This window comes from Anolis carolinensis, chromosome 5 (genome assembly GCF_035594765.1).
Source record: "Anolis carolinensis isolate JA03-04 chromosome 5, rAnoCar3.1.pri, whole genome shotgun sequence".
Taxonomy (NCBI): Eukaryota; Metazoa; Chordata; class Lepidosauria; order Squamata; family Dactyloidae; genus Anolis; species Anolis carolinensis.
The window spans coordinates 132446937-132470811 of record NC_085845.1 but is presented as its reverse complement, the minus strand read 5'-3'; the positions used below and the strand labels follow the sequence as shown (position 1 = coordinate 132470811).

At 40.3% G+C, this 23875-nt stretch overlaps 1 protein-coding gene across 1 annotated transcript; it reads left to right on the top strand.

Annotated features, from left to right (window-relative positions):
• The first annotated feature begins 721 nt into the window (after window positions 1–721).
• Window positions 722–16216, top strand: LOC100566494 (secreted frizzled-related protein 2-like). Its single transcript, XM_003221316.3, has 4 exons — window positions 722–1149; window positions 3813–3982; window positions 8693–8785; window positions 14686–16216. Exons 1-4 carry the CDS (start codon window positions 875–877, stop codon window positions 14994–14996), a joined length of 849 nt encoding a protein of 282 aa, XP_003221364.2. The 5' UTR covers window positions 722–874; the 3' UTR covers window positions 14997–16216.
• Window positions 16217–23875: the final 7659 nt, after the last annotated feature.

Sequence of the window (23875 nt, the reverse complement as noted above, 5' to 3'; positions counted from 1 at the left end):
TTAAGGAAAAGCCTATTAAACATCAAATTGGGTTATGATTTTACAAATTAAGCACCAAAACATCATGTTATACAACAAATTCGACAGAAAAAGTAGTTCAATGTGCAGTAATGCTATGTAGTAATTACTGTATTTACGAATTTAGCACCAAAATATTACGATGTTTTGAAAACATTGACTACAAAAATGCGTTGGATAATCCAAAACGTTGGATAAGTGAGACTCTACTGTATCAGTTGCAACCATCTCTTTGTACACCAAGTAACACCAAGTTACAAATGCCTTTGTCAGAAGACATCTTGCAAATACTAGTCTCTTTATAGTAGATGCTATCTCCATTCTAGCCCTTGAACCCATCAGGAAACATCGTCCCGGTCTTTCTAAGTCAAGCGCGAGACATGGGTCAATTAGTGAAGCATTTCCTCTTGATAATCCACCTTGTCTGTACTGTCTGCCAAACCAGCCAGGCCAGAAATCAAGGAGACAACCTTAAGCACCAGAAGACTGTCTGCCTTCATGCCTTCCCCCCCCCAAAAAACCTGTTTCCGCTTAGTTTTCTCAGCCATATAGCCAAAGGGTTTTCAAATGTGTGCAGGATTCTGAAGTTTCGCATATAGCAACAATGATGACAATCAACAACAATGATGATGACATGATAGTTACAAGCCACGTCCAAACTTTTTAAAAATAAATATGCATATGGTTGTCACACCAGTCTCCTAAACTGGTAGCAAGCCCGTCTTGCTTGTGTGTTTTGATAAGCAGCTGATAACAATCGGAGTTCTGCCAGTACATAAAGCACAATCTGCCACAGTCTGGCAGCCCTGCAAGGAACTCTTTGCACCTTCTCTCTAAATTCTGGAAATACTCCAAGATGCTTCCTGCAGCCTTCATCCTCATCTTTGCTCTCCACCCAACAGTGGGTTTTGACATAAGCTTGTCCACCAAGTGTGTCGCTATCCCCAAGGAACTATACCAGTGCCACGACATCAGCTCCTCAGAAATGAGGTTGCCCAATTTAATGGGACACACCAGTTTGGAAGAAGTCGTGGTGAAATTTGCTGGATGGGAGACTCTGGTGCAAACTGGCTGCCATCCTCACGCAAGGACATTTTTCTGCTCTCTCTTCGCACCTATCTGTATGGACATGTAAGTACTAGCTATAGCTTAGCTATACAAGTAATTTCTGCTTAACCCTTGTGTCTTGAGAAGAGATGAAGAAGGTCAATGGGTAGAAAAGTGGAAACACTTTTGGAGTTAAAATTCTTTGTTTGTCAATCAGATAATATTTATGTCTAAAGGTAAAGGTAAAGGTTTCCACTGATGTTAAGTCCAGTCGTGACCGACTCGGGGGGTTTGGTGCTCATCCCCATTTCTAAGCCGAAGAGCCGGCATTGTCCATAGACACGTCCAAGGTCATGTGGCTGGCATGACTGCATGGAGCACCGTTACCTTCCCGCCGGAGCGGTACCTATTGATCTACTCACATTTGCATTTTTTCGAACTGCTAGGTTGGCAGGAGCTGGGGCTAACAGTGGGCGCTCATTCCACGCTCGGGATTTGAACCTGGGACCTTTTGGTCCACAAGTTCAGCAGCTCAGCGCTTTAACACACTGAGCCATCAGAGGCCCCAGGTTTATGTCTATAATAATGTATATCCTTTCAAAAATTGATGTATCAGCTACTTAGTGTATGCTGAACAGTTACCTATATTTTCTCAACTGTTTCATATTCATGATCCCTACTCAGTCATGATTATGATACTATAGCTGTGATCATAACCTCTTCCCTATTCAACTTTACATGGCATAGTGGAAAAGGTCAATTCTGCCAGCAGTCGGGACATAAGTAAATACAGTAGAGTCTCACTTATCCAAGCTAAATGGGCAGGCAGAACATCGAATAAGCAAATAACTTATAATAATAAGGAGGGATTAAGGAGAAGCCTATTAAACATCAAATTAGGTTATGATTTTACAAATTAATTACCAAAATATCATGTTATACAACAAATTTGACAGAAAAAGTAGTTCAATACACAGTAATGCTATGTTGTAATTACTGTATTTACAAATTTAGCGCCAAAATATATTGAAAACATTGACTACAAAAATGCATTGGATAATCCAGAACCTTGGATAAGTGAGACTCTACTGTAATATTTTCATCAGGTTTTGGGAAGCAGACCAGGTGATGTCACTTTGTGAAATATACTTAGAAAAGTAGGTAAAAGTTAGTCGAGACTAACTGAAAGAATGAATGTATTGTCGAAGGCTTTCATAGCCGGAATCACTGGGTTGCTGTGAGTTTTCCGGGTTATATGGTCCTCTTCCAGAAGCATTCTCTCCTGATGTTTCACCCACATCTATGGCAGGCATCCTCAGAGGTTGTGAGGTCTGTTGGAAACTAAGCATGTGAGGTTTATATATCTGTGGAATATCCAGGGTGGGAGAAAGAGCTAATTTCCAGCAGGCCTCACAACCTCTGAGGATGCCTGCCATAGATGGGGCTGAAACATCAGGAGAGAATGCTTCTGGAACATGATCATAGAGCCCAGGACACTCACAGCAATCTAATGAAAGAATGAAGTAGGCAACATAAGATTTCATGGATGAAATACTTCCTCAGATGCCTCCTAATACAGGAACACTGGAGAATTTATATCTACATAGCTAGAAATGCAATGCATGAGCATCTTTGGAAAAGTTTTTTTTTCTTTTTTGGATTATAGCTCCCTGAGTCTGTTAACCAACATGGCAACAAAGAATAAGAAAATGTTTCCCAAGTTTTATAGCTGAGCTCTACCATTAAGCACCCAAATTCAACAAGATCAGAACGCAAAGTCAATCCTAATTCCGTTTTCGGCTAAAAGAATGTTGTTTATTACACAAACAATATTAAAATTGAGATCTGACATATTTTGAACTGATCTAATGGATAGTTTATTTTATACAGTACTTGGAAAGAAGGAAATAGAAAGCATGAGGGTTGTTGTATATTTTCCGGGGTATATGGCCATGTTCCAGAAGTATTCTCTCCTGACGTTTCACCCACATCTATGGCAGGCATCCTCAGAGGTTGTGAGGAATGGAGAAACTAAGCAAGGAAGGTTTATATATATCTGTGGAAAGTCCAGGGTGAGAGAAGAACTCTTGTCAGTGTGAATTTACAGTATGATATAGTCCCTGGTGGCACAGCGGGTTAAACCGCTGAGCTGCTGAACTTGCTGACCAAAAGGTCAGCGGTTTGAATTCGGGGAGCAAAGTGAGCTCTCACTATTAGCCCCAGCTTCTGTCAACCTAGTAGTTCAAAAACATGGCAATGTGAGTAGATCAATAGGTACCGTTCAGGTGGGAAGGTAATGGAGCTCCATGCAGTCATGCCAGCCACGTAACCTTGGAGGTGTCTAAAGACAATGCTGGCTCTTCAGCTTAGAAATGGAGATCTAAGCACTAGCCCCCAGAGTCGGACATGACTAGACTTGGAAAACGTTTACCTTTACCTATAAAGTAGAAAATAATGGTTGTATAAAAATGTCTATGACCTTCTAGACTAGCTCTGCAAACAACATTGTGTGTTGACTTCACAACCTCTGAGGATATATAAACACAGATATATAAACCCCACTTGCCTAGTTTCCAACAAACCTCACAACCTCTGAGGATGCCTGCCACAGATGTGGGCAAAACGTCAGGAGAGAATGCTCCAGGAACATGGCCATACAGCCCGGAAAACTCATAGCAACCCAGTGATTCCAGACATGATTCCATCAATCCTTCCACAAAACATTGTGTGTGTGTTTTTCCCACCAGATTCATCCTCCCTTGCCGAAGCATGTGCCTTGCCATTCGGGAAAGCTGTACTCCTGTCCGGAGTTGCCAAGGACACCCCTGGCCCAGCAATTTGAACTGTGATCGGTTTCCAACAGATGAGGACAGTTGCCTTCCATCCCTCACCAAAGAATCAAAACCATTTCCCAGAGGTACATTAATCAGTGTTTATAGGTGGTAGATATGAAATCATTTATTTAAAACATACATAAACTCAGAACTCAAATGAATCATTTTTGGTCTACAGTTTGCAGAATTCTCCATCTAGAAGCTAATGGGAAATTCTGAGACTCATGAAAACAAAAACATTTAAAAAAAGTGTCCAGGGTAATTTCAAACATATGTAGAACACTTAGATTTGTTCTGATCTTGTCCTCTCTGTTCTGGATAGCTCTCTATATGCAGATTGAGTAGTTACTCTGTTGGGACAGAGGGCTTATTCTAACAAGTAAAATAGTAATATAAAAACATTATTTTCCACCTTCCATTTCACTGGATACAATACAGGAAAGAGGCTACCATGTCACTTTACTGAATGTGTTGCTTAGTTCTCCAAAGCAAGCTTTTTAATATCTGACAGCTCTCATTTTTCCAGTAGAAAAGCAGCTCTGGGGAAATGTGATTGAGAACTGGAGGGGACACACAGGACATATTTTGTCATTTCTCTGTTCCAAAAGCTCCTCAAGCAGCTTCCTGCTCACATATGGGATGGCAAGCTGTTCGGTATTTACGATGCCATCAGCCAGACTTACAACATCGTAAAAATTGCAATTCACATTTACGGTTGTTGAACCATTGCGATGACTGCAAATGTCCACCTTAGAAGCCGGGCAGCCATACCAACAAGTGGGTCTTTCTTGCAACTTTTCACACTACGACCCTATTGGACTGTTCAGCACTCCATTCGCCGGCACCTCAGATGCTCTTCATTTGATATGGCTGCCTGGCTTCTAATGTAGTTTTTGAAGGTCAGATCAGGAGACATAACTACAATGATGGGGTTTATACAGCATGACCAAATCTGACAATGTAGGATCTCTGCTATGGTTTCATTACGTTCTGCTAAAGGTAAAGATAAAGGTAAAGGTTTTCCCCTGACATTAAGTCTAGTCATGTCCGACTCTGGTGGTTGGTGCTCATCTCCATTCCTAGGCTGAAGAGCCAGCATTGTCAGTAGACACCTCCATGTTCATGTGGCCACTGGCATGACTGCATGGAGCGCCTTTACCTTCCCACCGGAGCGGTACCTATCAATCTACCCATATTTGCATGTTTTCAAACTGCTAGGTTGGCAGAAGCTGGGGCTAACAATGGGAGCTCACTCCACTACCCGGATTCGAACTGCCAACCTTTCGGTCAGCAAGTTCAGCAGCTCAGTGTGTTAATCCGCTGCACCACCAGGGGATAGGATATTAACATGTTCACTGATAGTGTCCTTTACTGTGTTGGCAGTTCTCAATTTTTGCTTAAGGAATTAAAGTCATGATCCAAACCTAACAAAAAAATGTGGCTGAGCTCTCACACAGGAGAGATGGAATACAACTTTTGCTTATAGAGTTACATGATCCTTGCACACTGGGGAATTGCAACAGTGTGCAAGTGGATGTACAGATAAGGGGGAAATGCATGATTTGCAGTCAACAACGTCACCACATGTGCAATGGCACCACATGCTTTCCTTAACCATCTTTCACTCAAATATGGTTGTTATGCCATATCCAAAAGTATAAAAACGTGTAAGGCATTACATTAGATTACATTCTGAACCGGTGATTAGCAGTTGTGACGGTCTGGATGACAGCGAACAAACTGAAATTGAATCCAGACAAGACAGAGTTACGTCAGCTCCACTGGCTGCCAGTCTGCTACTGAGCACAATTCAAAGTGCTGGCCTTAGCCTATAAAGCCCTAAGCAGTTCCGGCCTAGCTTACCTGTCCGAACACATCGCCCTCTATGAATCATCACGGATGTTAAAATAATCTGGGAAGGCCCTGCTCTTGATCCCACCAGGGTCACAAATATGGTTGGTGGGGTCAAGAGACAGGGCCTTCTCAGTGGTGGCTCCTTGGCTCTGGAAGTCTCTCCCCGGTGAGTTTAGATCAGTACCCTCAATCCTGGTCTTTAGAAAGAAAACAAAAACATGGTTATGGGACCAAGCTTTTGGTCAGTAAAGTAATACAGTACAAGAAATAAATATGGAATATGTGCAATCGACAATTGGAATGACCCAGTTTACAGTTTTGAATTACGTGATTTTAATGTTTATATTAAAATCACGTAATTCAAAATCGTAAACTGGGTCATGTTTATATTATGGGGCCTCTGGTGGCACAGTGTGTTAAAGCGCTGAGCTGCTGAACTTGCGGACAGAAAGGTGCCAGGTTCAAATCCCGGGAGTGGAATGAGCACCTGTTGTTAGCCCCAGCTCCTGCCAACCTAGCAGTTCGAAAACATGCCAATGTGAGTAGATCAATAGGTACCGCTCTGGCGGGAAGGTAACTGCGCTCCATACAGTCATGCCGGCCACATGACCTTGGAGATGTCTATGGACAACGCCGGCTCTTTGGCTTAGAAATGGAGATGAGCGCCAACCCCTAGAGTCGGTCACGACTGGACTTAACGTCAGGGGAAACTTTTACCTTTTTAATGTTTATATTAGGTGGTTTTAATTCTATGTCCTTATGTCTAAATATTGTTTTATCTTATGTTTAATCTCCTTTTTTTGTTTTTAATGCATTGCTATATGTTTCTTGTTTAGATTTTATGATTTGGTTTTATATGTATATCAGGCATTGAATTTTGTCATTTTTATGTTGTAAACCATTTGGAGTCCTCCTGGGGTGAGAAAAGCTGTATATAAATGCAGTAAATATATAAATACAGTAAATAAATGATATCCAATTGACATCGGCACCACATGCTTTCCTTATCCACCTTTCAGTCAAATATGGTGGTTATGCCATATCCAAAAGTATACAAATGTGTAGGGCATTACATTAATCCTTAAAACCGTACATTTGGGACTCTTCTCTTGTACTGTAGCATTAAAATAACTTGAGAAATAAGTGTTGACACTCATGTCTCGGCGTGATGTAGTAAGATGAGTTTGGAGAACCATAGCTATGAATCTTGATGCCCACCGTCCTGCCACTTTTTCCAAGGTTGCTGTATCTCACAGTCACAGGGTACTAGTGAAAATAAAGGCAGGGTATAAATGTAACATATAAATAGATTTTGTAATTCCATGGAAACATTGCAACTCAATAGACTAACTACAGACTTTGTCATATGAAGCTGGCAAACCATCTTTACCCTGTCATAATAATAATAATAATAATAATAATAATAATAATAATAATAATAATAATAATCTGTGCGCATCATCCGAAAATACATCACACAGTCCTAGACACTTGGGAAGTGTTCGACTTGTGATTTTGTGATATGAAATCCAGCATATCTATCTTGTTTGCTGTGTCATAATAAAATAATAATAATAATAATAATAATAATAATAATAATAATAATAATAATAAACTTTATTTATACCCCACCACCATCTCCCCACAGGGACTCAGGGCGGCTTACATGGGGCTTGTTTTGCATTTATTATAGGCACACGCACACACACACACACATACACATACATCTTTTTTAAGAATCTTAAAATGGCACAATTGTACTAAAATAATAATAATAATTTTTAATGAATTACATAGTAGGCTGGGTAGGTAGCAATGCAAGAAGATGTGCCAAAGTTTAACCATGGGATTTTAGATAAGTGAACTAGTGCAATTGTGCTACTGAAGTGAGATGGGTATTGAAGATGAATGAAGTATATATCTATTATCTACACTAATGCAATGTTGTGGCACAGTAGTTTGGTGTGATGTGACCTTCCCTGGAGAAATAAAGCATAAGTTAGGGCTAGCGAATCATAGCCCTCTGGATATTGGGTTGCTGTGACCTTCCAGGCTGTATGGCCATGTTCCAGAAGCATTCTCTCCTGATGTTTCACCCATACCTATGGGTTGTGAGATCTGTTGAAAAGTAGGCAATTGGTGTTTATATATCCAGAATGTCCAGAGTGGTGGAAAGAACTCTTGTCTGTTTGAGACATGTGAATGGTTCACTTGGCCACCTTGATTACCATTGAATGACATCACAGCTTCAAAGCCTGGCTGCTTCCTGCCTGGTGGAATCCTTCGTTGGAAGGAGTTAGCTGGCCCTGATTGCTTCTTGTCTGGAATTCCCCTATTTTCTGAGTGTTGTTCTTTATTTACTGTCCTGATTTTAGAGTTTTTTAATACTAGTAGCCAGATTTTGTTCATTTTCATTGTTTCCTCCTTTCTATTGAAATTGTCCACATGCTTGTGGATTTCAGTGGCATTGCACAGACATATAAACCCCACTTGCCTAGTTTCCAACAGACCTCACATCCTCTGAGGATGCCTGCCATAGATGTGGATGAAACGTCAGAAGAGAATGCTTCTGGAACATGGTCATACAGTCCGGAAAAGTCACAGCAAACTAGTAATTCCTGCCATGAAAGCCTTGGACCTCCAGATATTGTTGACTATACTTAAGACCAGTTCCTGTCAGGTTGACATATGGAAAAGGACCATGGGAGGCATAATCGATCAATATCTGGAGACCCACAATTTCTTTACAGTTGATATAGTAAATGAGACATTTAGGATGAAAGCCTAACAACCCCTTAGAGTCCCTGTGTTGGTCTTATCTTTTTTGTTATTTAAAATACCCAGCATTGCTTTTATACATCTTACACATAACAGCTTTATTTTCTCTGGAAGGAAATCCAACCTCAAGACAAAACATATTTTTCTTTTCTCATTACCAGTATTTCCAACAGCTACTTGCCAGGATTGTCCCGAAATTGAAGAATTCAGTGCAAACAAAAGAGCGATAAACAGTATTTGTGCCAATAGTTTTGGTAAGTCTTTATTGAATTAAAAAATAAGTGAAGCATTAATAAGTTTCTTCCTTTGATCCTTGGATACCATATGGACTAGTAAATTGGCTACTGGTTTAGGCATGTCAAAGGGAGCATCTATACTGTACATTAAATGCAGTTTGACACCACTTGAACTGCCATGATACAATGCTATAGAATCACGGAATCATGGAAGTTGTGGAGCCCCCAGTGGCGCAGTGGGTTAAACCCTTGTGCCGGCAGGACTGCTGACTTGAAGGTTGGGTTGCTGACCTAAAGGTTACCAGTTCGAATCCAACCCAGGGAGAGCTCCCTCTATCAGCTCCAGCTCCATGCGGGGACATGAGAGAATCCTCCCACAAGGATGGAAAAATCATCAACGTCCTTGAAGATGTCCAATTCTCTCACACCAGAAGCGACTTGCAGTTTCTCAAGTCGCTCCTGACACGAAAAAAGAGGAAGTTGTGATTTTAAAAAATCTTAGGCTTTCTGCCAAAGAGTGGCGGTGCCTCACCAAATTACAAATCTGAAGATTCCATAATTTGAGTGGTAACAGTTAAAGTGGTATGAAACTGCTTTAATTCTAGTGTAGAGATGGACCCTAAGATCCATCTCTTAGGGTTAGGGTTAGGGTTAGTGCAGATGTTATCTAAAAATAGTTACTTCAGGTAAGTAATTTGTGAATTGTTGTGGATAAATGCCAAGCCCTCACTATGTTCAAAGTGAAGTAAATACTTTTCATTATTTGGAGGTTACGGCAATATACAATCATTCAATCAGACTGCTACCTTATATATTATGTGAATCAACTAGTTCGGCATGATATTAAATTCTGATAATACACCTACAGCTGTGCTGGTAATAGGATTACAGATTTCAAAATGCCATGACAATTATGTTAAAAAGCAAATCCAACAATATACAACACTGGGGATTGCTCAATTCTGGTGAATGAGGTGAAGTAAATTTATCTGTAACCGAGTGAAATTGCCATGTTTTCCAACCTGATAGCCTTCAGATGTATAGAAGTACAATTCCTACCCACCTGCAACATGCCAATTTTGTTTTACTGGCTGGGATAATGGGGGTTGTAGTTCAATACATCTCAATACTGTTGTTGGTTGTAGAAATAAATAAATAAATAGATAAATAGAAGTTTTACCACAGTTTCTGAATCAAGATTAACCCTGCAGTACAATAAAATGTCACTCAGGCTAGTGCAACAGGTAACAGTATCTTTACTTTAGTTCAAAAGTTCAAACAGGGCAACAATATATACAACAGTCTTTTGAATTTACACAGAGAACATGGAGAATAAACAGTTCTGTTAAATATGCCTCATTTGCCATATAAATACTGTATATACTCGAGTATAAGCCTAGTTTTTCAGTCCTTTTTTAAGACTGAACCCCCCCCCCCCCCTCAGCTTATACTCGGGTGAGGGTCCTGGTTGGCTTATATTTGGGTCAGCTTATACTCAAGAATATATGGTACATTTATTATTTTTCTCTATTTTTATTGGTATCATTACATTTATTATTTTTCTCTATTGTTATTGGTATCATTACATTTATTATTTTTCTCTATTTTTATTGGTATCATTACATTTATTATTTTTCTCTATTGTTATTGGTATCATTACATTTATTATTTTTCTCTATTGTTGCTACTATTACATTTATTTTACTCTATTTTTATTATTAATAATACATTTATTATTTCACTCTGATCTTATTAGTATTCCATTTATTATTTTACTCTATTTATTATTACATGTATTATTTTCCTGGATTTGTTATGATTGTTATTACATGTATTATTTTACTCTATTATTTTTAAAAGGATACATAAGCACATTTACACTGAAGAAGATGAGAATAATGATTTGATCAGAGTTGGACAGTCTTATCTTAAATTTGAGCTTTATGTAAATATTCAAAAACATTTAACCTACTATTGCCTAAATTGATGTAATTTTATTGGTATCTATTTTTATTACTGAAATTTACCACCCTTGGCTTATACTGGAGTCAATGTTTTCCCAGTTTTTTGTGGTAAAATTAGGTGCCTCGGCTTATATTCGGGTTGGCTTATACTCGAGTATATATGGTAATCAGGCCTCAGAGAGTATAGCAGACATTTCCTTTCTGACCATTTACAGTCAGCTGTTCTCTTTCCTCTCCAAGATGAAAGTAGCAGTTAAAACCGTTTGTCTCTACAGCAAGCTGGGGACAGTAGCCAATCGGAATTCTGGCTCCTGGCTGGCTCAGCCAATCAGCTGTTGCCACATGCCCTTTCCAGTCATGGTGTCTTTTTACAAGCCCTCACAAGTACCACCAAGTTGAAGAGGACTGTCCCACCACATTTAAAACAAAGGGTATACTAGATACTGTAGGCTCTGTTTCAGAGGAAAGAACTGACAAAATCCTCTCTAAGTATTCCTTGCTTTTAAAAAAAAGATATAACAACAGAAAATATATACCAAAGAAAGTGAAACTCTGATCCAGGTTCAAGTGCGCATTGCTAGATGTTAAGTGTGTTCTCTTAGTTCCAGATGTTTCAACTTCTTGTATAATATGCCAGCATTCTCTTTTCATAAACCAGGAAATCCCTCCTATATGGGAGGCATGACTCTTAATAGGATATGCCTTATTAAAGCTACAATACTCAGATAGGTTGCAGTCTCCTGCTCCCCCATCACCACCACCATCAATAAGAGAAAGAAGATTCCTGTTCCCAGACAGAAGCTTCTTATCAGCAGCAAGACCAGCCCAGTCATCCTGGCTGCATATCTTACATTTAGGCTTAACGCTTCTTCACTGAGTATCTCAAGCAGAGCACAATGAAACTATGAGATATGGCTTTAAAGCAAGCTAATACATGCATGGTATAGTGGTTTGAGCATTGGAATGACCAAAGTGTGAATCCCTACTTAGCCATGGAAAGCAGCTAGGTGACATCAGTCAAGTCACATGCTCTCGATCTCAAAAGAAGAAAAATGAACAACTCTTGCCCCCCCCCCCCCCGTCTACAAAAAGAAAACCATGAAGGGTTTACATTAGGATCACCATAAGTCAGAAATTAGGCACACAAAAACTACACTGCTACTACTACCACCGCCACCAATAATAATAATAATAATAATAATAATAATAATAATAATAATAATAATAATAATAATAATAATAAGCTGATGACCCAAAATGCAGACTGTGCAAGGAAACCGACGAAACCATTGATCATATCCTCAGCTGCTGTAAGAAAATTGCAGACAGACTACAAACAGAGGCACAACTATGTGGCCCAAATGATTCATTGGAACTTATGCCTCAAGTACCACCTCCCTGCAGTAAAGAACTGGTGGGATCACAAACCTGCAAAGGTTGTGGAAAATGAACACGCAAAGATACTGTGGGACTTCCGAATACAGACTGACAAAGTTCTGGAACACAACACACCAGACATCACAGTTGTAGAAAAGAAAAAGGTTTGGATCTTTGATGTTGCCATCCCAGGTGACAGTCGCATTGATGAAAAACAACAAGAAAAACTCAGCTGCTATCAGGACCTCAAGATCGAACTTCAAAGACTCTGGCAGAAACCAGTATAGGTGGTCCCGGTGGTGATTAGCACACTGGGTGCCGTGCCAAAAGATCTCAGCTGGCATTTGGAAACAATAGACATTGACAAAATTACGATCTGCCAACTGCAAAAGGCCACCCTGCTGGGATCTGCACGCATCATCCAAAAATACGTCACACAGTCCTAGACACTTGGGAAGTGTTCGACTTGTGATTTTGTGATATGAAATCCAGCATTTCTATCTTGTTTGCTGTGTCATAATAAAATAATAATAATAATAATAATAATAATAATAATAATAATAATAACAGGATTTAAAGATTGAATTGCAAAGACTCTGGCACAAGCGAGTAAAGGTGGTCCCAGTGGTGATCGGCACACTGGGTGAAGTGCCTAAAGACTTTAGCCAGCACTTGAAAGCAATCGCTGTTGACAAAATCACCGTCTGTCAGCTGCAAAAGGCCACCCTACCTGGATCTACACGCATTATTCACCTATACATCATATAGTCCTAGACACTTGGGAAGTGTCCAACGTGTGATCCAATACAAAAGCTAGCGTAGTGATCTTGTCTGGTGTGTACTAATCTTGTTGTCTATCAAATAATAATCATAATCATCATCATCATCATCATCAAAAGAGAACAACAGTGGTCCCAATTGTGGTTCATGCTCTTGGAGACATTCCAAGAAACCTCAAAAAGCACTTGAAAAGTCTTAATTTGGACAGAATATCAATCCACATGCTGAAGAAGGCAGCACTTCTCGGAACTACACACATTCTACAAAAATATCTTTAATATCCTAGGCCAATGGGAAGAGCTCAATATTCAGAGACGAATCCCAGACATTTGGACCTAATGTGCATATGTGCTGTGTTGTTATGTACATATAAAATAATAATAATAATAATAATAATAATAATAATAATAATAATAATAATAATATAGTGTCAATAATAATAATAATAATAATAATAATAATAATAATAATAAATGAAGAAGACAGAAGGCCTGATCCTTGCAGCCCAGGAGCAAGCCATCAGAACAAATGCAATTAAGGCCAAGATCGAAAAATCAGCTGATGATCTAAAATGCAGACTGTGCAAGGAAACTGACGAAACCATTGATCATCTCCTCAGCTGCTGTAAGAAAATTGCAGACAGACTACAAACAGAGGCACAACTATGTGGCCCAAATGATTCATTGAAACTTATGCCTCAAGTACCACCTCCCTGCAGTAAAGAACTGGTGGGATCACAAACCTGCAAAAGTATTGGAAAATGAGCACGCAAATATACTGTGGGACTTCCGAATCCAGACTGACAAAGTTCTGGAACACAACACACTAGACATCATAGTTGTGGAAAAGAAAAAGGTTTGGATCATTGATGTTGCCATCCCAGGTGACAGTCGCATTGATGAAAAACAACAGGAAAAATTCAGCTGCTATCAGGACCTCAAGATTGAACTTCAAAGGCTCTGGCAGAAACCAGTGCAGGTAGTGCTGGTGGTGATCGGCACATTAGGTGCCGTGCCAAAAGATCTCAGCCAGCATTTGGAAACAATAGACATTGACAAAATTACGATCTGTCAGCTGCAAAAGGCCACCCTACTGGGATCTGCGCGCATCATCCGAAAATACGTCACACAGTCCTAGACACTTGGGAAGTGTTCGATTTGTGATTTTTTGAAATGAAATCCAGCATATCTATCTTGTTTACTGTGTCATACAATAAAAATAATAAATGTTATTTGTTACCTGCCTCATAGATAAAATGCATAGATAGAATAAAGAACTACAAAATGCATATATTGAAAACATAAGACCAAGATGAAAACACCTTGGAAACATATAGTTACAGTGGTCTCTTCATATCTGCTGGGGCTTTGTCCTGGGACTCCCTGTGGATATTAAAATCCATGGATGTTCAAGTTCCATTATATACAATAGCATAGTAAAATGTCATCCCTTATATAAAAATGCAATGTCAAAGAATTGATTTTTGGATTTTTAAAAAATATTTTCAAGCCACTAATCTGTAGGTATAGAATCCATGGATAAGGAGGCCCCAACTATATAAAATATGTGTATTATATATGAGAAATCCAATTTCTAAACTCCTTGTCAATTTTCCATCCATATAGTTCCATCTAAGTTATTGTCATAGTTTGCCTGCAGTGACACATTTAGCATTCCATGGATTGCGAATATAGTTTCTCTGGATTAGGACAATTTTTTTCAAATTACAGAAAGGTGTTGTCTGCTGCATTTGAAGAAAAGAAATGACACATCTGTTTTCTTTTTCTGCCCACACAGCAGTCAAGGTGAAACTGTCTAGGAATCAATTGATCTTCAAGGTTCAAGAACACAATATTGACTGCCAAGTCAAGTTCCTTAACCAGGGGTTGCTCTTGTCTTCCGAAGCTTGCAGTGCGATGAAGCAATGGTTACTGATCAATGAAAACTGTACTCAGCAAATGAGCCAGGCTTGCCATGCCATGGCATATCTCATTGTGGGGGCCATTCAACAAAGCAGCGTCTTAGTCAACCGGGTGTATTGTTGGCCAAGGCAGGATTCCCATCTGAGTTTGGCAACTTGGAAATGGAGGCATCATAAGTGTTTATAGCTCACTGTTGTATCATTTTATCATTTGTATGTGTCAGGATGGGAATATGTGAGCAACACACAAACATTTTTTAAAGTTATCTTCTAGCCTTCCAAAAGTGGAACAGGTAAACTATAATGGATGGTGAAAATGACTTCTTTTGACCTTCTGAAATTGTTTATGTTTATATTAGAGTTTTAATTGATCCACATGCAGAATCCATACAGATTGTGCGCAACCATATTCCAGAACCAATCTGGAACTATTAAGGTTCAATCTGTTTTGATGCAAATGGTGACAGCCATATTGAAATGGGGTACAGTAGAGTCTCACTTTTCCAACATTCACTTATCCAACGTTCTGGATTATCCAATGCAGTCTGCCTCCCGCCCGGATCCATAACTGATTCTCTTGGCAGCAAGGACTGAACTTTTTACGGATTTAATTTCCAACAATATTATTACTGTATGTTAATTTTATGCAATTCTATCTTTATTTGTAGTCAATTTGTTAATAGCAAAAGTTTTTGTAGTCAATGTTTTCAATACATTGCAATGTTTTGGTGCTAAATTTGTAAATACAGTAATTACTACATAACGTTACCATGTATTGAACTGCTTTTTCTGTCGATTTGTTGTAAAACATAATGTTTTGGTGCCTAATTTGTAAAATCATAATGTAATTTAACGTTTAATAGGCTTTTCCTTAATCCCTGCTTAATATCCAACATTTTCACTTATCCAACATTCTGCCGACCCATTATGTTGAATTAGTGAGACTGTACTGTATGTCCATAGTGGATCTTCCATGTCTGAAGCACATCAGGGGCTGTCCCTCCATATTTTAGAAGCATCTTGTAAATATACATTCATTTAAATACAATGTAAAGCCTTCTAGGAACGTCTTTATCAGATATAATGGAATCAATAACAATTTGGTTCTGCATTTTACCTGTTATGAGTGTAAATATTTTTTTCCTCCTGTGATTATCTTAACATTAAGATGTTGACGGCACAACATGATTTCTTTTAAATGTTTAGAAATATGAATTGTTTAGAACTGTGTTCATTTTGATTAACATCTCATTAAAAATTGCTTATAAAGTGCATGAGATCTTAATTTGGCTTCTTTGGATATGGATGTCTCCTTTTTAAGATGTTGTTGTCTTGACATTTATGACTATGGCTCTCCTAGGGTTGCCAGGCATCTCTTATTACAATAAAGGTAAAGGTTTCCCCTGGTGTTATGTCTAGTCGTGTCCGACTCTGGGGGTTGGTGCTCATCTCCATTTCTAAGCCGAAGAGCCGGCATTGTTCATAGACATCTCCAAGGTCATGTGGCCGGCATAACTGCATGGAACACCGTTACCTTCCCGCCAGAGCGGTACCTATTGATCTATTCACATTTGCATGTTTTCGAACTGCTAGCTTGGCAGGAGCTGGGGCTAACAGCGGGCGCTCATTCCGCTCCCGGGATTTGAACCTGGGACCTTTTGGTCCGCAAGTTCAGCAGCTCAGCACTTTAACACACTGTGTTACCAGGGGCATGGCCCATAACTTTTGTACTATCTTTTGTACTACCTACGAAAACCTTTCACTCATATACCTACATTCTGTGTAGATTTTTAACTGCCATTGATTTCCTACATACTATGTAAGAAATCAATGGAAGTTAAAAATTTACACAGAAAGTAAGTATATAAGTAAAAGTTTTTCCTAGGGAATTTCCAGTAGGAATTCATAGTACCTCCCACTCTAGCATCATGCCAAATTAACCCTGGAAACAAGAAACGTTTACAGATGGTTGCATAGCAGGACACTCCTTGAGCTAGGTCATCCTGCAAGAATCTTCTTTGTGCTTCCTGGCAACAGCACCAAACTGTGCTATAACAATAGAGAGTCCACTGCCTGCCTACAGTTAGGCTGCTGCTTCAATTTGTTGGGTTTGGAAAACCAGATTTACTGTAGAAGGCTACCAGCTGTGTACTGGGCAGGAATTCAAGAGATATAGCCAGTCACATAGTGATAACTTTTGATTGATCACGGCCATATTCCCAAGTACAACCCTCCTCCTCAAATCAGACAATGGATTATCCAATTTCCTTTATGCCAGCCAATCCCAACAACTGTTAATATTTGAAAGCCTTATTATCACCTTGCCAAAGCAAAGAGATCCAGTTAATTAAATTCCTCCAGTTTTGGAGCCTCGCTTTCCTGCATTATCCTTCCAGACAGCACAGTGGACAATGAACAACCTTTTGCTTATCCATGCTGCTTCCAAAGTGCTTCTGATCCTTTAAGACTTAATTTTCAGGGATCTGAGGCCCCTTCCACATAGCTGTATAAAATCCCATATTATCTGCTTTGAACTGGAATATATGGCAGTGTGGACTCAGATAAACCAGTTCAAAGTAGATATTGTGGGATTATCTGCCTTGATATTCTGGGTTATATGGCTGTGTGGAAGGGCCCGGAGAAGGATCTGCAGCTGCTCTCTCCGGATATAATCCTGGCAAGTTCTTCCCTGTAGCAATATGAATATCATTTTGTCTACTATCTCTTGGATGGAAGCTGTGGGAAGAATTACAACTGGGTTTAAAGGAGAAGTGAAGGCAAGAGTAGGTACAAAAAGAGACAAGTAATCCAACAAGAAAAGTAGTCAAGAGTACAGCGGACACCAAAATCCACTGATGCTCAAGTGTCATTCTATACAATGGATAAAATGATGTTCCTTATATAAAATGGCAGGAGCCCCTGATGGTGCAGTGGGTTAAACCACTGAGCTGCTGAACTTGCTGACCAAAAGGTCAATGGTTTGAATCCGGAGAGCGGGGTGAGCTCCTGCTGTTAGCCCCGGCTTCTGCCAACCTAGCAGTTCGAAAACATGCAAATGTGTGTAGATCAATAGGTACCGCTCCATCGGGAAGGTAATGGTGCTCCATGAAATCATGCCGGCCACATGACCTTGGAGGCGTCTACAGACAAGACCAAAAATATCTATTAATATATATATATTAATATATATAATAATAATAATAATAATAATAATAATAATAATAATAATAATGGCACCTCCGCAGGTGCCACCTTGACGTGGTGGGGGGGGGCTTAGCTGCTCCAATGATGACTGAGGGCTGTGCTGGCGGTAGTGTAACTACCGGCAGGTCCAACCAAGCCAGAGAGGCCTCAGCTGAGGAGCACAACCAAGAGCACCTAACCCATTAGCATTATGGAGAATCAAACCCAAACGAAGTCTATACTGGCTCGGTCGTCGCCCAGGATAAAAAGGACCGCGGTGGATGCTGCTGATTCTGGACATCCATCGACAAGTGGGCTACGGAATCATCAAAACCCAAATGAACAGTCACAGAAGCGGCAAAAATATACAATGCCAGAAAACCGCACAATTATGAAATGCTACTACAAATCTGAACCTCAAAGGCGTGGCTACCAAAAAAGGATGCATCAGCTATGGAAACAAGAGTACCCTGACTCACAGATAACAGAACCCCGACTGGCTGACCAATGAAGATTCATAATCAGAAACAAAGTGTTCAGTGAAGTTGAACTCGAAGAAATCCAGAAAATTTGCAAAGTAGATTACCATCAGACCACAGCACAGACAGCAGCAGAGACTCCAGCAACACTTGGAATGGCGGAACAGATTGAACCAGAAGAAAGTGTGGCGCTTTTGCAAGAATTTGAGGAACCAGCACTTGAAACATCTGTTGAACCACCAGGAACCTTGACAGCAAGACAACAAGAGCTCAAGGATAAGATCATGGCTCATGCTGCAGCAAATGCAATAAGACAGCGGCTCCCAACTCTAAAAACAGTGCCCAAGAGACACCTGGCGCCTCTCATGAAAGATGTGAATGCAGCACTCTCCACTGTCCAAATAACATCAATTGAACAAACAAACCAGTATGCCTACAGTGCAGCAGTGATAGTAACAGAAGAGCTTGGGCTCCTACAACCAAGGCAGCCCCAAAGAAAATCGACTGGAAAACCAAAGTGGAAGGTCAGGCTAGAGTTGAAAATCAAGAAACTTAGATCAGATGCAAGTAACCTGAAAAATATGAAAGAGAGGAAACTGAAGAATGACAAAATCAAGCAATACCTGATCCGAAAGTACTGGCTGAACACCAGAAAAATTGAAGAAGCTTTGGAAATCGTGAAAGAACAAATTACAGCAACAGCCAGAAAAATTGAAAGGTATGAAGCCAGAATCATCCAGTACAGACAAAATCAACTGTTTCAATCAGACCAAAGACGGTTCTACCAGAGTCTGAACCAAACAACAGACACAGTAACCATAAAGCCAGAGAAAACTGCAACAACAAAGTTCTGGAAAGAACTTTGGGAAAATAATAAAAACTACAACAAAAACGCTGGGTGGATAAAGGAGTTTGAAGGAAAATTCTCACAGAACAAAATGGAACTGATGGAAATAACAACTGAAATGATCAGCAAACGAGTGCAAAAAGTCAAGAACTGGACATCGCCTGGTAGTGATCAACTTCATGGATTTTGGCTCAAACATCTGATTAGTTTACATGGAAAAATGGCCCAACAATTCAATGAGATGCTGCAGAAAGGAAGTATCAGTGAATGGCTAACAACTGGAAGAACATACCTGATACAAAAGGATCCAGCAAAAGGAGCAGCACCAGGAAACTACAGGCCAATAACGTGTCTGCCCACTATGTTTAAACTACTGACTGGCATCATAGCTGACAGAATTCAAGACTATCTTGAAGAAAAAAACATCTTGCCAGATGAACAGAAAGGCAACAAACGGAAAAGCAGGGGCACAAAAGACCAGTTATTGATTGACAAAATGATTCTGGAGAACTGTAAGAGCCGAAAAGCTAATCTTCACATGACGTGGATTGACTACAAAAAGGCCTTTGACTCACTCCCACACAGCTGGATCATCAAGTGCCTGGACGCCATCGGGATTTGTAAAACAGTTGGCACCTTCATTGAAAACATGATGGAGCACTGGAAAACTGAACTGTTTGTTGGAAATGAAAGCTATGGACTTGTCAACATCAGGAGAGGAATTTTCCAGGGAGATTCACTGTCCCCTCTGCTTTTCATTATTGCCATGATCCCTCTGTCAACAATCTTACAAAAAACAAATCTCGGCTATCAAATATCTAAGAATTCTCACAAAATTTCACATTTGATGTACATGGATGACCTGAAGCTATATGGGAAAACGGAAACTGAAATCCAGTCTCTGACCAACACTGTCCGAATTTTTAGCACTGATATCAGCATGGAGTTTGGTTTGGACAAATGTTCGACAGTGGCATTGAAGAAGGGAAAAATCATTGAAAGTGAGGGCATAAATATGCCCAATGGCCAAACAATAAAGTGTCACCAGCCAGAGGCCTATAAATATCTGGGCATACTACAGCTGGACAACATCAAGCATGAACATGTGAAAACTGTGGTCAGCAAAGAATACACACAAAGGGTCAGAAAAATTCTCAAAAGCAAGCTCAATGGAGGCAACACCATCAAGGCCATAAACACCTGGGCCATACCTGTCATAAGATATACTGCTGGCATTATAAATTGGACACAGGTGGAACTGGACAATTTGGACAGAAAAACAAGAAAACTCATGACCATTCATCATTCACTGCACCCTCGCAGTGATGTTGACCGGCTATATCTGCCTAGAAGATCAGGGGGCAGAGGACTCTTACAAGTAAAGCAAGCAGTCAAAGAAGAAGAACATGCCCTGGCAGAATATGTCAAGCAAAGTGAAGAACCTGCTTTGATTGAAGTCAAAAATCAGAAACTCCTCAAAACACAGCAGACAAAAAACCAGTACAAGAAAACCGCACTACAAACTAGAGCTGACAGCTGGCACAACAAAACACTGCATGGAAAGTTCCTTGACAAAATTGAAGAAAAAGCTGACAAGGAGAAGACCTGGCTCTGGCTCACGAATGGGACCCTGAAGAAGGAGACAGAAGGCCTGATCCTTGCAGCCCAGGAGCAAGCCATCAGAACAAATGCAATTAAGGCCAAGATTGAAAAATCAGCTGATGACCCAAAATGCAGACTGTGCAAGGAAACCGACGAAACCATTGATCATATCCTCAGCTGCTGTAAGAAAATCGCACAGACAGACTACAAACAGAGGCACAACTATGTGGCCCAAATGATTCATTGGAACTTATGCCTCAAGTACCACCTCCCAGCAGCAAAGAACTGGTGGGATCACAAACCTGCAAAAGTATTGGAAAATGAGCATGCAAAGATACTGTGGGACTTCCGAATCCAGACTGACAAAGTTCTGGAACACAACACACCAGACCTCACAGTTGTGGAAAAGAAAAAGGTTTGGATCATTGATGTCGCCATCCCAGGTGACAGTCGCATTGACGAAAAACAACAGGAAAAACTCAGCCGCTATCAGGACCTCAAGATTGAACTTCAAAGACTCTGGCAGAAACCAGTACAGGTGGTCCCGGTGGTGATGGGCACACTGGGTGCTGTGCCAAAAGATCTCAGCCGGCATTTGGAAACAATAGACATTGACAAAATCACCATCTGCCAACTGCAAAAGGCCACCCTACTGGGATCTGCACACATCATCAGAAAATACATCACACAGTCCTAGACACTTGGGAAGTGTTCGACTTGTGGTTTTGCGAAACGAAATCCAGCATATCTATCTTGTTTGCTGTGCCATACAACGTCGTTGTGTTGATAATAATAATAATATCTGAGGACCGACAAGTTGAGAACCACTGCTCTAAGCACTACCAACTAAATCAGTGTTTCTCAACCTGGGGGTCGGGACCACTGAGGGGGGGTTGCGAGGGGGGTGTCAGAGAGATCACCAAAGTCCATTAGAAAACCCCTTTGGCAGAGAAGGCTGGACGTAGGTGAACTACAACTCCAAAACACAATTTCAATGTCCACCAAACCCTTCTAGTATTTTCTGTTGGTCATGGGAGTTCTGTGTGCCAAGTTTGGTTCAATTCCATCATTGGTAGAGTTCAGAATGCTCTTTGATTGTAGGTGAACTATAAATCCCAGCAACTACAACTCACAAATGACAAAATCAAATCCCCCAACCCCACCATTATTCACATTTCAGCATATCAGTGTTTCTCAACCTGTGGTCGGGACCTCTCGTGGGGTCAGAGGGGTCACCAAAGACATCAGAAAGCACTACAACTCCCAAATGTCAAGGTCTATTTTCCCCAAACTCCACCAGTGTTCACATTTGGGCATATTGAGTATTCATCCCAAATTTGGTCCAGATCCATAGTCGTTTGGGTTCACAGTGCTCTCTGGATGTAGGTGAACTCCAACTCCAAAACACAATGTCAATACCCACCATACCCTTCTAGTATTTTCTATTGGTCATGGGAGTTCTGTGTGCCAAGACTGGTTCAATTCCATCATTGGTGGTGTTCAGAATGCTCTTTGATTGTAGATGAACTATAAATCTCAGCAACTACAATTCCCAAATAGTGAAATCAATCCCTCCCCCAGCCTCATGGGGGTCGCCACAACATGAAGAGGCCGCGGATTAGGAAGGATTAGGAAGAACCACTGAGCTAAATAAAAGAAGTAGGCTAACAAAAAAGTAGTTACTGGCTGATTCATAATAAAAGGTTATGAAACGAGCCACAGACAAGTAAACAGAAGGAGATCTTCAAATGTATTTTCCTATTCAAAATAATGTGGAGCTGCAGATAGAGAGAAACAACTTTGACAGCACAGAAATGAGGCCTAATCAACATAAAGCAAACAAAGATAGAAAACCAAACATTAGAAAAATCAGTTGGAGTCCTTCTGCAAAGACTGCAAACTGAATTAATGGAAGAGTGGATAAAAGCTTTAGCTCTACTGGAAACACACGTGAAAGATTCAAAAATAGTGCGAAGATAGCAATAAGCATGGTATGGCCATAAAGCATACAGAGTTATCACATCAAGTAGGGAAGAAGTAAGGTCATCTTGTGGGAGGGTTGATGGAGATAAAGGCTGCCCCTATTAACCACGAGAGGACTGAAGTCAAAGGCAGTAAAATACATTAGCTCTTTTAATGCAAAGGATCACCAACTTAAAAGATGGATTTGGGTCAAGGTGAAGCTTCCCGTGACCAAGCAGAGCTCTGCCGTCTCTGTTATAAATGAAAAGTGCTTGAGGATTGAAAGGCCAAGAGGGAGAGGCTATGGAGGAAGATTTCCTGTTGAGAAGAGAGGCGGAATGGAGGAGGACGAGGGAATCCAGTGTTCGGGAAGTCCAGTGCTTGTTTATCAGTACTTGCCCTGTGGGTTTAGAAGGAAGCGAGTGGGGTGACTCATTGGTTTTTACACCCAGACTGGCATGCACAGCTCAGGAAGAGTATTTATGTAATGCCAGTGTAAAGTCCACATACCTTGGATAATTAATTGTACACCAGAGGTTTCCAAGTTTGATGTCCAGATATTGTTCGACAACAATATCCCTTGTCCAATAGCCATGGAGCTTCTGGAAGTTGTTGTGCAATAACATCTTGGGACCCCAGATTGGGAACTAGAGATTGATGAGTCAAACCTCAGGTAACAGGAAGCTGTGTTAGACTTTGAAAAATAATCACAGGAATGAATCTAGGTGTGCTTCAAGCTTTCACTTTTCCCGACTCTTTTCTGTCTGCACCTCCATAGCCATGAAGAGGGGATGGAGACTAAGCAGTTTTCAAACCATGATGTACGTGGCTGACTTACTCCAACAGATAATAATTCCATATCAGCAATGGAGGCAGTGACAGACTTTATATTTCTAGGTGTAAAGATCACTGCAGATGCAGACTGCAGCCAGGAAATCAGAAGACGTTTCCTTCTTGGGAGGAGAGCAATGGCCAACCTTGACAAAATAGTGA

Bases quoted from the DNA above. Each gene is read 5' to 3' on its own strand.
- LOC100566494 (XM_003221316.3), top strand. From the start codon at position 875: ATGCTTCCTGCAGCCTTCATCCTCATCTTTGCTCTCCACCCAACAGTG. The intron at 1,150-3,812 runs GTAAGTACTAGC...TTTTCCCACCAG, and splicing joins GCACCTATCTGTATGGACAT to ATTCATCCTCCCTTGCCGAA. The intron at 8,786-14,685 runs GTAAGTCTTTAT...CTGCCCACACAG, and splicing joins TATTTGTGCCAATAGTTTTG to CAGTCAAGGTGAAACTGTCT.